Raw genomic sequence first — 14,286 nt, 5'->3', positions numbered from 1 at the left:
CTTTTTAAAAATTTTCCAATCTGGGGGATGGAAATCTCATTTTTGCCTGTCTGGATGAATATTGCTATTATTTTCCTGCTGCTTAGAGCTATTATAATTATAAATGGAGATTAATTAGATGCATGCCAAGATCTTGAAATACCAGGAGTGTTGGGTTCCAAGCCTCTCCTGAGAGGTTAGGGCAGTGGCAGTTGGTGTGTGGCCTTGTGGTATAGACTGCAGGTCTACAGCTCAGACACACCTTACACCACTCTGCCTCAGCGATCATTGGCATATCTCGTAACAAAGTGCATTTTCACAGATTGTTGGAGCCGCATCTGATTCTGTATGCCATAATCCCAGGCTGTCATGTGTTCAGACTTCTTCCATTGTCTGGGAAATATCTTTCAAAATAAATAGTAAGGAACAGTAACACTTTGGGGGCTTTTTAACCTCTATCGTTGTACCTTTTACTCATGGTTGCAGTCTGTTTATAGATTATTTTCCTGTTTGAGTATTTTTTTCATTGTCTAAACATTGATACATTTGCATTTCATTGACCGCTAGTGAGATAGCATATCTTCCTATTTTATTGGCCATTTTATGTATTGAGTAGTGTTAATAAATGGGATGGCCCCTCACCCAGATGCTTTTAAAGAGAGCCCATCCCATTGAAATCCTCATAGGAACCCTATTAGAAAGGTGCTATCACTATCCATGTTTGAAAGGTAAAGAAAATGCAATATTTAGGTCCCCTGCTGTCTCAAATTTGTGCAAAGAAAACTTCACGCCAGAGAGTGCTGCTGTTTGGGATCTTGCTTTTCAGATGGTATCGAAAAATTCTTGCTCTTAAGAAATAAGCATGGGACATTCAAGGAGACACAAGAAAACTGAGGAGAAGAGATACTGCCCGACATGGTCTTACTATTCATGTTTATTTTCCCAATTATACTTAATTGTTAATGATTATACACTTATTTTATCAAAAACCTGACCTTTCCAGCATCTGTTAATATTCTTGAACCCCTTATGGTAAATGCTTGTTAGCATGGTATTAGCTACAAGGTACCCACCTTAGAATTCGCCCAAAGGGATTTATTCCTGGAAGGATCTGAAGGATGAATCCTCATCACGAATCAGGTGGCATCGTGGCCCCCACCCAGCACATTCTGAGCATTGACCTCAGTGTCACTGGGATTCTCAAATCAGGGATCTCGACGGGATTAAACTTCACAGCAAGGTTTTTTGAATTAAATGAAATGAATTAAGTGAACAGCTTAGATGTTCCATTGAAATACCAGTGTTTTGTTGTTTTATAGATTCTTCACAAAATTTGTCCATGGAAGTACTTAAAATGGTTGCAATGGTACTGAAAATCATTCATAACTATTTCAGAAAATTCGCTGTTTCTGGAAATTACTAAAAAGCAACTCTGTTTCTTTGTGGGGGGCCACGTGGCACGTGGGCACATGTGGCTTTTGGGGAAAGCCTGTCTGTGTTCAGTTTCCGAGCAAGTCATTCGCCTTCTCAGAATCTCCAGCTCCCCAGCCGTAAAGTGAGATCACAACAACTTACAACTTCCCAGGGCCACGGCAGGAAGTAAATAACAGAGTGTAAAACAGTGCCAGGGTCTTAGGAAGCAGAGATTGTCACAACCTGAAAGATGGTTACCTAGTTATTAATAACTAGTTATTAAAGAGTCTCCACTTGAATGTGCTGCCCTGCTTACCTCTGCAGTCTTTGGTTGCCCATTGTTTCAACTCCATAGTTGCAGTTATCAGAGATCTTGTTAAATGTAAGATAAACTTATTTTTATTATCTTGAGGGTTTTTTTTTTAAAGTTCAAAACCTTTTCTGACTTTGATCCCTATGGATTCTCTTTAAGCCATCTTTTATTAAAACTACCAGCTGTTCCTGAAAAATGAAGTTCTCTTGAACATGCTTGTTTAATAGTAAACAGGTCCAAAAATATGTTAAGAAAGCTTAAAATGTGCTCCTCCATTATGTAACTTGTGGCTGGCAATCTGGTGTAGGTTGAGCACCCCAAATTTGAAAATCCAAAATCTGAAATGCTCTGATATCCGAAACTTTTTGAGGACTGACATGATACTCAAAGGAAATGCTTGGTCATTGGAGCATTTTGAATTTGGTTTTTTGGATTTGTGATGTTCAACCAGGTAAATATTACAAAATCTGAAAAAAATCCAAAACACTTCTGGTCCCTAGCATTTCAAATAAGAGAACTTAACCCATATGTATATTTCATAACACTTTCTGTGCACACATAGATTCCCCAGATGTTAAAATTTTTTACTACATTTGCTTAGTCATTCTTTATGTACATGTTATCATTTCTGAGCTTTTTGAAAGTTACAGGCATAATATTCTTCTATCCCTAAATACTTCATGTATATTTCCTTAAAACAAAGATACTCCCTTATATTACCTTAGTTCAGTTCTTAAAATTGATAATTTAAACAATTTTTTTAAAGTTTGGAGATAGGGTCTTGCACTGTCACCTGGGCTAGAGTGCAGTGGCCTCATCATAGCTTATTATAGTTTCAAACTCCTGGGCTCAAGTGATCCTCCTGCCTCAGCCTCTCAGGTAACTGGGACTACAGGCATGTGCCACCAAACCTGGCTAATTTTTTCTATTTTCTGTAGAGATGGGTCTCATTCTTGCTCAGGTTGGTCTTGAACTCCTGACCTGAAGCCACCCTCCCGCCTTGGCCTCCCAGAGTGCTAGGATTCCAGGCATGAGCCACCTCACCCGGCCAATAAAACAGTTTTGACACAGTATGAAAAAAACTTAAGCACATTTTTAAATTTGATTAGTTGTATAAAAATATTGTGGTTCTTTTTAAAACTATATTATCTGCTGAAGAAACATTATGTTTATGGGTGAAAAAATATATATTATTTGCTTTAAAAGAATCCATCCTCCCACCTCAATAAAGTTGGGGTGGGATGGGAAATAGATTAAACACAAACACGATGCTGATAATTTTTGAAGCTGTAAATTGGCATGGGTGATCAGTATTCTTTTTACCTTTGCGTATGTTCGTAACGTTATTGAACACAAAGTTAAGAGAATAACTGTATCATACTTTAATTGCTACAAAGTCATGCGACCCTGAGGAAATCAGCCAGTCTTCCCAGCCTATATTCTTCAAACCATACATTTTTATGTCTTGAAGGAGGAGGATAGCAGTGGGCAACAGGGTATCTGAGAGATGTGTGGAGTTGAGACATAACCTCTCCCCATCCCCACCCTGACCTGTGCCTCCAAGGGTAGACCCTTTTTGGGATTCTGTGGGTCAAGCAGCCCACTTCTTCACAGTATCCTGTAAGCACCCAGGCTGGCCATTCCTTCCCTCTCCCAGCATGGTCACAACTCATGCAAATGCTTTCCGTATTCCAAAAAACGTGTTAATCTCATTTCTCTTCCTCCCATTTCCTTCGTCCTTGTGGATTTACATCATACCTATTCCTTCTATGTGTTTTTAGGAGTTAGACGAGGCAACACATGCAGTCAATCTGCCTTGTTTAACCGGAACTCCTGTGAGACTAGATAGCGTGACAGTGCTAAACTAACCTTTTTGTAGTGAGCCCAGCATCCACAGTTGCGTCATGTGAACAAAATCGTTACTTCAAGGAGTTTCCAAATCAGGTTCAGTGATTTGCTACAAGCATTCCACAGAATTCAGCAATGCTGTTATACTCACAGTTTATTACAGAGGAAGGATACAGATTAAAATCAGCAATGGAAAAAGGTACATAGGCAGCATCTGGGAGACACCAGGCATAAGTGTCCAGTCATCCTCTCCCAGTGGAGTCATGCAGATAAGGCTTAATTTTCCCAGCAGTGATGTGTGACAACACTCACGGATTGTTCCCAACCAGGGAAGCTCACCCAAGCCATGGTGTCCAGGGTTTTTATTGGAGATTGGTCACATAGGTGTGACTGATCACCTGTGTAGCTGACATTAGTTTCCAGCTCCTCCAGAGGTAAGGCTGATACTGTGTGGCCCAAGGCTTCAGGTTACAAAAGGCATCCTTAAGGGGCAAGATATTTCCAAAGCTCAGAGGCCAGGCAAGGGCCAAACCTTTCTTTGAAATATGTACAAGGTTTGGACAATCCAGAGCTGCTGAGCTAATCCTTTACTGCGAGTTACTGCACATCAGACCCCTTACACACATAAGTTCTATCTCTACCACGTCTACCAACAAATTTTTAAAGACACACATAACCCATTTTAACCCATTCGAGAATGTGAATTTGTCAGTGCCCACTGTTAAAACAGAAAAGTCATAAGCAGTTAACGTTTGGATTAGATCAGATGCCAGCTCACACCAGACATTTACCTTCAGGCTGTAGAAGTTGAGGCTGAGCTGTGTCACTTATTTAAGGGTATTTGGCTCCCAAATTCCTGTTCTTTCTGCATAGAAAATTGAGTGACAGACACTTGAGTCAGCATTTTTCTGTGCTAATGCATCAGATAAGAGGACACTCATTAGGCTAGATACGGTCAAGGGTCAGAATGTCATCATCTTTATCTGTTGGTGGAAGATCTTTTGGTTCCCGTTAGGCACATTGCTGGGTTATAAAAGATTAAAAACAAAACAAAAGGCACGTATCTTGGATTCCAGAAATGCAAGGAATGGTTTGCAGGGTTTTAGAAAGCAGAACAGTTTTGAGGCAGCATTGGGGAGCTCAGGGCTACCTGGAATTTTCTGTTCGGCCCAGGTACTATGTGAGTTCAGAAGTGATGCCAAAGCTGACTGGAAGTTCCTGGATTATAACCTGAAAGTGTCTGGTGTTTGCGATGATTTTGGCTTAAAAGGAAAATCTTTACTAATATTGGGGAACAAAGAAGGAAAAAGCTGTCACCTAAACTGTAAATATATTTTTAGTCTCTTGTTTTTTTAAACAAAATTTGAATCATCGTGTTTGCACACTTCTGAATTTTGCTCTTCTTACCTAACATTGTTGTCTGAGCAACAGTGTTCTGATAGGACGGTGTAGGACTTTATTTTTAGGTACAAAGATCTGTTCTATTTGCCGGGGAGGGTTGGGGTGGAGAGGGAGGGCCAGATGCGCGCTCACCGTTTGGAAGTGGTTAGCATTTTATATCATTCCTTCATTTGGGGGCCTTGTTCAAGGACTGCTCATGCCAAGGTGTTACTTTGTGGTCTCAACCTGGGAGCATCTCTGTCCATGCAGGAGGACCCTCAGGCTTGGGGAGAAGCTCTGAGCAAGCTGGATGCTCTCAGGGATGAGTTGATGCCAAGGGACACTGAACCTCCGAATTTTGAGGGGTTACTGTCCCACCGAGTGAGCGGAGTTTAGCCTTGCATCAAAGGAACAAAGGTTTGCAATTACAGGAGATTGGCGGCCGCTCGATAAAGTCATTTTTCTGTAACGGTGGCCTGGACTGAGCTGAGTTAAAAGTTGGTCCTTGCATTTACTTTCATGTTAGTCCTTGTGTGTACTGAGCACCCCCTTTTCTCCCTCTCACTTGCAGAGCTCCCTCGCGGAGACCCTGGATAGCACTGGCAGTCTGGACCCCCAGAGATCAGACATGATTTACACCATAGAAGATGTTCCTCCCTGGTACCTCTGTATATTTCTGGGGTTGCAGGTATGAATGATGGTTCTTGTAGTCTGTGTAACCACCAGCAGATGCTTGAATTGTCTACCTGGATTTTAAAAATGCAGCTTTGACTTTTATTTATTGAAGATGTTATTATAAATTACTCTTTTAAGAATGATGCCTGGGAATTGTTAACATCAATTTTGGCGGGAGGAAGAAAATAACAGGAAGAATAGATTAACCAGGGGAAAAAAGTATTGAGGAAAGAAGCAAGAGAAGTAATATGAAAGGAAGGAAAAAAGACAGCAGAGTTCTAAAAAGAAGGGAGAGTAGGGGGAGGAGAAAAGTAGAAGAGTAGAGAAAAAGAGGCGTTAACTTTCATTCCCCATCCCTGGTCTAGCTAGCCCAGCCACAGTCATTGCAAACTCTTCCATGAAATATTCGTGCCCCTGAAAAGTGCCATGTTGGCCCAGGAGCTAAATGAGAGGTTTCAGTCTTATTTTTTAAAGGACGGGAAACTGTGCCATTGCAGTGGCTGCGTCGTCTGCCGCAGCTCTCAGTGGGAGGGGAGGGCAGATGGGCCGGGGCCAAGGTGGCAGTGACACAGTCTGATGGGGCCTTCCTGAGTCTTTGGCACTTTCCCTCCTCTCTTTTCAGCACCTCTCTTCCCTCTTACAGGATTTTTTTTTTTTTTTTTAGTAGAGATGGGGTCTTGCTCTTGCTCAGGCTCATCTCGAACTCCTGAGCTCAAGCGATCCTCCTGCCTTGGCCTCCCAGAGTGCTAGGATTACAGACGTGAGCCACTGCGCCTAATCTATTACAGGATTAAAGTAGGGCTTTTTGAAGGGGACCAGGTGGGAGACTCTGTCTTAGACCCACACCCCTGGCCTGTATTTGCTTTGGTTTTAGCTTGAACCCTGTTCTGAGGTCTGACTTTCCATTCTTTGTTTCTCAAATTTGTGTGGTCAGTTGAACTTAAGGTATCTCAGATGTTGGGAAAACCAGTCTCATTGCCCAGACAGGTTCGTTTTGATTGAGTGTCCAGCTCCTCCACCCCCACCCCTTCAGATATCAAAACACATGGTAACCTGGACTGGAGGGTGTCCAGAAAGGGGGAGGAGTCAGAGACAAAGAAGCTGAGTGGGCTTGGCTGAGCATTCCGAACCAGGTTCAGCGGACATGATTTTTGTAATGTTTATATTGTAGAGGTTTCTGGAAGTCTTCCCTGGTCAGATAGGAGTGGGAAGCCCTGCCTGCGTCATGCACTTCTTGATGATACTCAGTGCCCAGACTTGTAAGCAGCTCTGAGTTAAGTCCTGAGCAGGAATGTCCGTCTTCCCCAGGAAGCACCTGTGCAGCTGGGCTTCGTGGGCTGCAAGCGACATGTTTGGCAAACACGGGCAGAAATAGAAAGCTATTGGGAAGAAAAGTAGGAAGTTTGCAGAAAAGAAGTAATAACTTGGCAACCAGGGAAGGCTGGGACTGTCCTCCTAGGGCTGCAGGTCTAGGGGAGAAGTCCCCAAAGGAAGAGTGGGATGGGGTTCTTTCTGGAAGATAGCCACAGCTACTGTATGCCCTTATCCCTGCCCTGACTGGAACAGGTAAATTCCATGTTGGCAAAACAGTGCCAGCCCACAGAGAAAGACAGGAAAACACCCCATGCAATGAAGCTTATGTAACTTTAATCCCCAGACCTGAAAGTACTTTTTTTTTTAGAGTGGACTTAATTGTTTTAGGAATGTAGATGTAAAATTTATATAAAATATTGGCAAATCAAATCCCAGAAGAAAAATACAACATGACTAGGGTTTGTTCCAAGAATGCAAGAATGGGTTAGCACAATACCATTCCTGTTAAAGATCAGAGGAGAAAGGCCTATGGTTTTAGCAGTTGATGCCAGAAAAGCATGAAAAAGATGCCCCTAATAAGAATTATATAAGTAAAACAGATCCCCTGTGTTGTGCTGGTTGCTTTCTTTGTGCTGGCTTGGATCCATGCAAGTAATAGTGATACCAGCGAATAATGAGACAAGAAAACATAAAGAAAGGGAGAAATGCTGGAAAAGAGGACAAAACCATCATTTGGCACATGGTAAGAATGTGTACCTAGAAGTCTTCACTTGGGCTATTTTTTAAAGACAGTAGGGGAGCAAAGTTAGGATAAAATCAGGAAAAAACGAGGAAGGGTTCATCTTTCCCCTGTGCCCTCCTCCCGCCCCGCAGCACTACCTGACGTGCTTCAGCGGCACGATCGCGGTGCCCTTCCTGCTGGCCGACGCCATGTGTGTGGGGTACGACCAGTGGGCCACCAGCCAGCTCATCGGGACCATTTTCTTCTGCGTGGGGATCACAACTTTGCTGCAGACGACGTTTGGATGCAGGTGAGATTGGGGTACTAAAGCGGGATGCCGGAGCCCCCGTAAGGCATTGAGCTGCGCCACAAGGCTGCTCACAGGGACCCACTGGAGTGGGAGGAGCGTCCTAGTGGCCCGTGGCCCCCAGCCCCGCAGGGTTCGTCCCCCATGTCTCCTGTCTTGGTGAACGGCACCACTCTCCCACGCCCAGTTGTGCGAGCTGGAAGCTCAGTCCCACTCGCCCCTCCTCTCATCCCCTAGCAAGTCACGCCTGCTCCCTGGCACCCCTCCCGGCCCCCGTTCCTTCAGTTCAGACCCAGACTGTTCCACTTGGCTCCCAGTGGCTTCCCTGCCTCCAGGGGGCCACTCTTTGACCCACTCTGTGTCCTGCCACCAGTACTGTCTTCCTGACACCCACGTCTTCCTTGGTGTTGGCCAGGCTGCAGCTGTACTCTCTGTTCACAACCCAGGATGTGCCTTGCACTTAGGTGTGTCCCTCGCTCTCTGCCCCACCGACTTTTCTGGCCATGCCTCTGAGCCCCGCCGCCCACCTTCCCCACTGTCACCCTCAAGCAGGCTCTGCTGTCTCACCCTCTTGTGTGTCTGCTCCCCACCCACCTGGCACGGACCTGCTCATCCTCCGGTCCCAGCCTGTCCTTTCCTCCTGTGACACGTCCCTGCCTCCCCGGAAGCCTTCGTTGTTCGCATCTTGTGTTCATCTTTCTAATGTGGCTCTTCCTCCAATTTGCCCTTTTTTGTTTTTGTCTTTTTTTCCCACTGGGTAGTGCTTCTCTCCCTGATGCCAGGACTCTGGCGCGTCTGCCTTTGCACCCCCGCCCCCCAGCCTACGTGGGTGTGAGCTGGCCAGGAGGGAATGGGGACGTCCTTGCCTACCACCTCCTGCAAGTTTGCCTTTTCCTCTCCTTCCCTGTCTTCTGCCCTCGTACTTTACCCCAGCGCGCTGCTCAGGGGGTGCCGCCTACTCTAGCGGGACTGTCCTTGCCTGTCCTCAGAGCACACCTGCAAGTTCTGTCTCTTGCTCCCTCAGAGGTAGTCTGAGTGAGGCTCGGCCCTTCCTGTTGGGGGAGTGGGAGAGGGACATAGTACGGAAGTCAGCCCGGGTGTCGGGGACTGTATTCTGATGAGTGGGAATCCTCAGGACCTCAAGAGGGTTGCCCTTACTTGGGGGGCAGGGGATTAGGGGGGCAGTGAGAGGGTTAGGGTGTTCCAGTTGACAGTGTGGACCATGCCCTGAGAGGGCAGGCGGCAGGTCTGCTGACAGAAGGAAGCCATGGGCCGGCAAGCTCGTGGGGTTCCCAGGTCCCCAGGCCCTGTTAGACGGCACACACTGTGCTGAGCAGAAGGGAGGGTCTCCTCAGGGCACCTGGAGGGGAGGGGCAGGGGTGTCATTGACCTGCTGGGGAAGGAGGTGTGTGGTCTGGGCCTCCCAAGGAGGACTCCAGCCAGGCAGTTACATGTGGCTGGCAGCCTCTTTCACAGCTCTCGCTTCACGTCCAGAGGGGATGACAAGGCTTTTATTGGCTAACTTGGGAGCCTTACCTTGCATGCAGGTGCAGGTTCTCTGGGGAAATCTTTTTCTAAACAGCTGACTTATCAGTAACTATCCGTAGGCACAGTCCATCTGTAAATTTGGGCAGTGCCTCTGATTGAGAATTGTTGGTTGATGTGAAGAGGGAATGAAGGATGTCTTTATTGCAATAAAACACGCACTGGGACATGAACTCTGCCCCGTCTCCACCAAGGAGGCCAGTCCTGGCTGACAGTGGAGCCCAGTGGGCGTCTCTGTGTGATGGTGGCACAGGGAGGGCCTGGGGGCTTTGGGTGATACTTTGGGTCATGGAGGGCACCCTGTTGCCCACCTTTGGGGCACAAGGACTAAAGGGAACAACCGGTCAGTGCTGTTCACCTCCCTCAGCCTCTTTGAAAGAGCAGCTGAGCTGAGGAAGAACAGGGGTGGGATTTGACACCCTGCCGAGGTGGCTCAGGGGCCCAGAATGTAGATTTATGACCTGTGGGGGGCGCGTGTGTGCCCTGTACCCCCAAGGCTCGGTGCGCGCAGTGTCCCCTTGCTCTCTGCCTGGCGAGTCAGGGAGAGCCCTGCTGAGTCCTTTGGCGTGTGGGGAGCAGCGGCCCCCTCCTTGCTTCCATCCTGCCCGAGGTGTGTGTGTGTGCTCAGCCGTGAACCAGGAGGCTCTGTCATGTCCCTGCGTCTGTGAACGTGTGCGCTGGGCGGGTGAGGGAGTTGGGAGCGGCTTTGGTGTGGTGTTGGGCTCGAGGTGTGGGTTTTCTGTGGCAGTTGGGGTGTGGGTGGTGCCCATACACTTAACCTGGGCAAAGAGGACTAGTCCTGGCTCCATCCCACAGACTTAGTGCCGGGGGCCTGGCTGTGCTGGTGAGCAGAGGTGATGACAGGGAGAGGCAGTGGTGTCCTGCAGGGAGTCATGGAGCACGTGGTGTCTGAGACAGCCCCTGAGGACTCTGCAGCTCTCGGCCCAGGAGGGCGAGGGAGCACCTTCCGTCAAAGGCAGGACCACACGGGCTGGCGGGCAGTTCCTCTGCCCACAGTGCAGAGGGGCTTGGCAGGATCAGCAGGGCACAGGGACTCTGCCACGACCTTGTCAACGGGGTACTCACCAATGGGGCTGTGCCTGGAAGGAGTATGGGGGGTGAGGGCATCCCAGGGCATCCGTGCTATCCACGGGAGCAACACTGTGGGTCCGGGCACACATGGTGGGTGGGGGATGGGAAGGAGACCCCGAGGAGCAGGAGAGTGGATTCGGAGGGGGAGGAAGGGAGGGTGTGTCTGGCGGATGAGTTCAGTTCCAGCGCACGTTCTAGAGGTCAATTCCTCATTTGTCTCGATTAAAGAATCCTTATGGATTAGAAAGTGCCTTCAGGATGGGGGCGGGGGAGTGCCCCAGCCATATGCTGTCACCCTGCCTGCATTCCTGGCCCTCCTGGCGCTCAGTGACACTCATGTCCTGATTCTCCGTGTCAGCAGTACTTCTTTCCTGGAACCCTTGCTTCCACCCTGGCCCGCACTGGGCAGTGAGCAGGTGCTCGAAGGCAGGGTCTCCCCTCAGCACAGCCTCAGACCCTGTAGGCAGGTTCTTTTCAGTGTGGGTCCAGGTTGCACTCGGGGACCTGCTGTTCAAGAGGCCATGAAGGTGTGCTGAGGTGGCGAGACAGGCGGCTGTTTCCCTCTCTGCCTGGCCAGTCACCATCTAAGGGGGTGTTTGCTACGCCATGTATGTATGTGTCTCATCTCCTCTCACCCCCTGCATCTCTCCCTGCTTCCTCCCTTTCTGTCTGGACTCTGGCTCCTCCATCCCACATCTTCCCATCCTTCCACCGTGCCAGAGAGGGCAGGGCCACCCCTCCGCCTGAGCCACCTCTCGCACCCTTGTTTTGGGTTTCCTCTGGGTTTAGTGAGGGAAGAGCAGAAATCCCAAGAGTGGCCAAGTATCCCATTCATATGCCCCCCCCTCCGCCCCACCGCTACCCCCACTCTTTCCCGCAGAGCAAGGTTGGCAGCCAGACTGCAGCAGGGGGAGAGACCCCCCCGCTGCCCTGTCCTCGGACACCCAGCCCTTACTCAGGACAGTGTCTGTGCCAGGGCACTCACCAAAGCCAGCCTTGCCGGAACTGGTGGCAAGGCCAGTGCTAGCGCACGTCACGTCTCTGGATAGCTTTATGAAAGTCTAATCCCTCGGGCAGTCAGAACCTGCATTTCCCAAGGTAAAGCATTAGCTCGTAGCATGTGGCAAAGGAGAAGTCAGAGGGACCAGTGTGGCTTGGCCTCAGACAGGTGACCTCCCCAGCTCTGTTTCCTTTATGAAAACAAGAGGAGGCTCTTTCTAACGTGTCCTGTGAACAATGTGTTGTCCTTATTTTAATGAATCTATTGTGTTTTTGTAGATTGTTATAAGCTTCCTGAAATACTTTTGAGAAGTTCTGGGTATGAATAATATGAAGATCCCTTTAGTTCTGCTAGTTACCAAGACAGACCCAGCACAGGCTGCGGATTGTTTTTTTAGACTTGTATGTTTATTTCCTGCTCCAAGCAGGACTGAATAAATAGATGAAGCAGTTGGAGTGAGGTGTGGGGGCGGGAGGGAGGGACGGCGTGGGGGGAGGCAGATGTGGCCGCGAGTGTGGGGTCTATTCCCAGCATCACGGCCATAAGGACTGCAGATGGCCTGTGCCGGGTGTGTTTTGTTTCTTTTCTTTCTGGAGCAGCTCACCACTCATTTCCTTAGGCTTAGAGCAGCAGAGGAAAAGTTTTTCATGTTCAGCTTTCATGATTTCTAAGACAGCTTCTCAGACTTTTCCGACTCAAGGTGGTGGTTCTGCGGGTTGTGTTTTGAGTTGCACGTGTTTCTTTGTGTACTCGCCTACCTCTAGCTGAACACCCAGTGCTCCCATCGCGCTGGATGCTGTGCACATCCAGTGTAGGGTCTGGAGACAAACCGTGGCCCGTGCCTTGAGGGCTGGGGTCTTTATTTTGAGGAAGTGTCCAGAGCAGAGCAGGGAACGAAGTGCTGTGGTCGTTTTTTCCCTCCTCATTTCACACGGGCTCTGTGGTTAAGAGTGGAGTGCTGTCCTGAAAGCCTGTTTCATTCTGCAAAAATACCCAGAGTCAAGGGGAAACCCGTGGAGGGGAAACAGACAGGTGCCTTGGAAGGCCTGCTCGGAGCACAGAATGCCAACATTAAGATGCCACAGCCACAGCGCACACACTACTGGGGCCACGTTCTCCCTGGGCTGGCTGACTGGCGCCACACGAAATAAGTCTGAGCTGGGCATGCTGTAGACCCTCCTTCCTCCGCTGCACGTCTCTCCTGGCACGAAAGTGTTTTGTTTTCCTCCAGGGGCCATGATCTTTCTGCGTTGGAGGTCTTGGGTCTCAGCTCCAGTTGTCCTGTGACTTTTGGGGCTTTTGTCCTTCCCAGAGCCTTTGTCTTCTGGGGAGGGAGCAGCTTCCTTCCCTCTGCCTCCCCTTCCCCATCCCTGCCTTTTCCTTCTTCCCCCTTTCCTTGCGTTTTGCTTCAAGGAGGTCTTACTCAGTTCCCTTGAGCCAGCTTTCAACAGTCCTCATTCTGGTTGATCTGTGGGATGTCGACTCTGGCTACCCCTTGTTCTGGGAATTAGTACAAAGCCTTTAAAATCCTGAGAGAGCAGGGCAGGGTTGTTCAGAGTCCCCCCAAACCTAGTGTCAGCCAGCCTGCAGCTGTCACACTTCTGTGGCAGCTCCGAGCTCCCCAAGTCCTCACCCCAGCCCTGCTGTTTCTAGGGTCCTCCAAGACCTGGCCCCTCCCCCCTCACCTGCCCCCACAGGCTGGCAGGACGAGAGCCCTACTCTAGGGGGACACCCCCAGCCTTTAGCTCTAGGCCCCTTTTGGAGGTGTCACTCTTAATGTCTTCAGTAAAATAAAAGACTTCAGGAGGAGCCTTTCCTGGCCATTTGCATGCCTGCTGTAGGCACATAGCATGTTTTTATACTGAAAAAAGGTAGGATTTGGGCCAAGAGAATCATCGTAGCCAGTTCAGGAACCGGGTCCTTAACCAGATTTTCTGTCCAGGAGAGAGAGTTTCCCTGTCTTCTATCTTACCAGGTTTTGAGGCCTGTAAGGGGGCCTAGCCCATGTTATGTGCTCACTGAGAACAGGGCATGGTTCCAGGATACTTCAAGGTCTTAAATCTGGGGGCTTTGAACTCATGACTGTTGACAAAACCTAGACGAATGGAGGGACACAGTGATCAAACTGGGGTGGGAGAGACGGATTTCCTCCCTTACTCTCTTCCTACGTATGTATCTGTGTGGGGTACATGTGCAATTTTTTTGGTTTCTTGAACCTCTTGAAATTAAAGTTGTAGACAGCATGATGGCTCACCCCTAAGTGCTGTCCTGCGAGTGAGGGTCTCCTGTGTAACCTCCGTTCATTCATCACGCCTGCGAAAACGAATGTCCTGTCTTGTCTGATATGCAGCCCACATTCAGTTTCTCGAGTCACCCCCCAAATGCCCTTCATAGCTATTCCCTCTCCCTCCCTAAACCAGCATCCGGTCAAATTCACGTGGTACGTTCGTTTGTTGTCTCGCTGGTCCACCTTTTCCCTCCTGCACCACCATCTTTTTAAAGAACACAGGCCAGTTGTCTTGTTGAGTGTTCCACAGTCTGACGTCGCTTGTGTCCTTGTTTCGTGGTTTGATTTGTGCCGCAAGCCTCCTTGTTTGTTGTAAACTAGAAGCTCTGGCCAGAGGCACGGTTGACTCAGGGTGAACATTTCTGCCAAAATTACTGTGTAGGTGACGTCAGCCGCTTTGTATTCTGTCCTG

General features: G+C 48.6%; 1 protein-coding gene across 3 annotated transcripts in view; it reads left to right on the top strand.

Moving 5' to 3' along the window:
• The window catches only part of SLC23A2 (solute carrier family 23 member 2), a 110,147-nt gene that overhangs the window by 62,517 nt on the left and 33,344 nt on the right, over positions 1-14,286 (top strand). For all 3 annotated transcript variants that reach the window (XM_045529049.1, XM_045529048.1, XM_045529050.1), the window contains 2 exons: positions 5,505-5,621; positions 7,796-7,953. In XM_045529049.1, the coding sequence (XP_045385005.1) occupies positions 5,505-5,621; positions 7,796-7,953 (275 nt within the window). The remainder of the gene's footprint in view (positions 1-5,504; positions 5,622-7,795; positions 7,954-14,286) is intronic.

Source organism: Lemur catta, chromosome 17 (genome assembly GCF_020740605.2).
Source record: "Lemur catta isolate mLemCat1 chromosome 17, mLemCat1.pri, whole genome shotgun sequence".
Lineage (NCBI taxonomy): Eukaryota > Metazoa > Chordata > Mammalia > Primates > Lemuridae > Lemur > Lemur catta.
The sequence above is the reverse complement of the archived record's forward strand: the minus strand, read 5'-3'. Positions and strand labels throughout refer to the sequence as shown.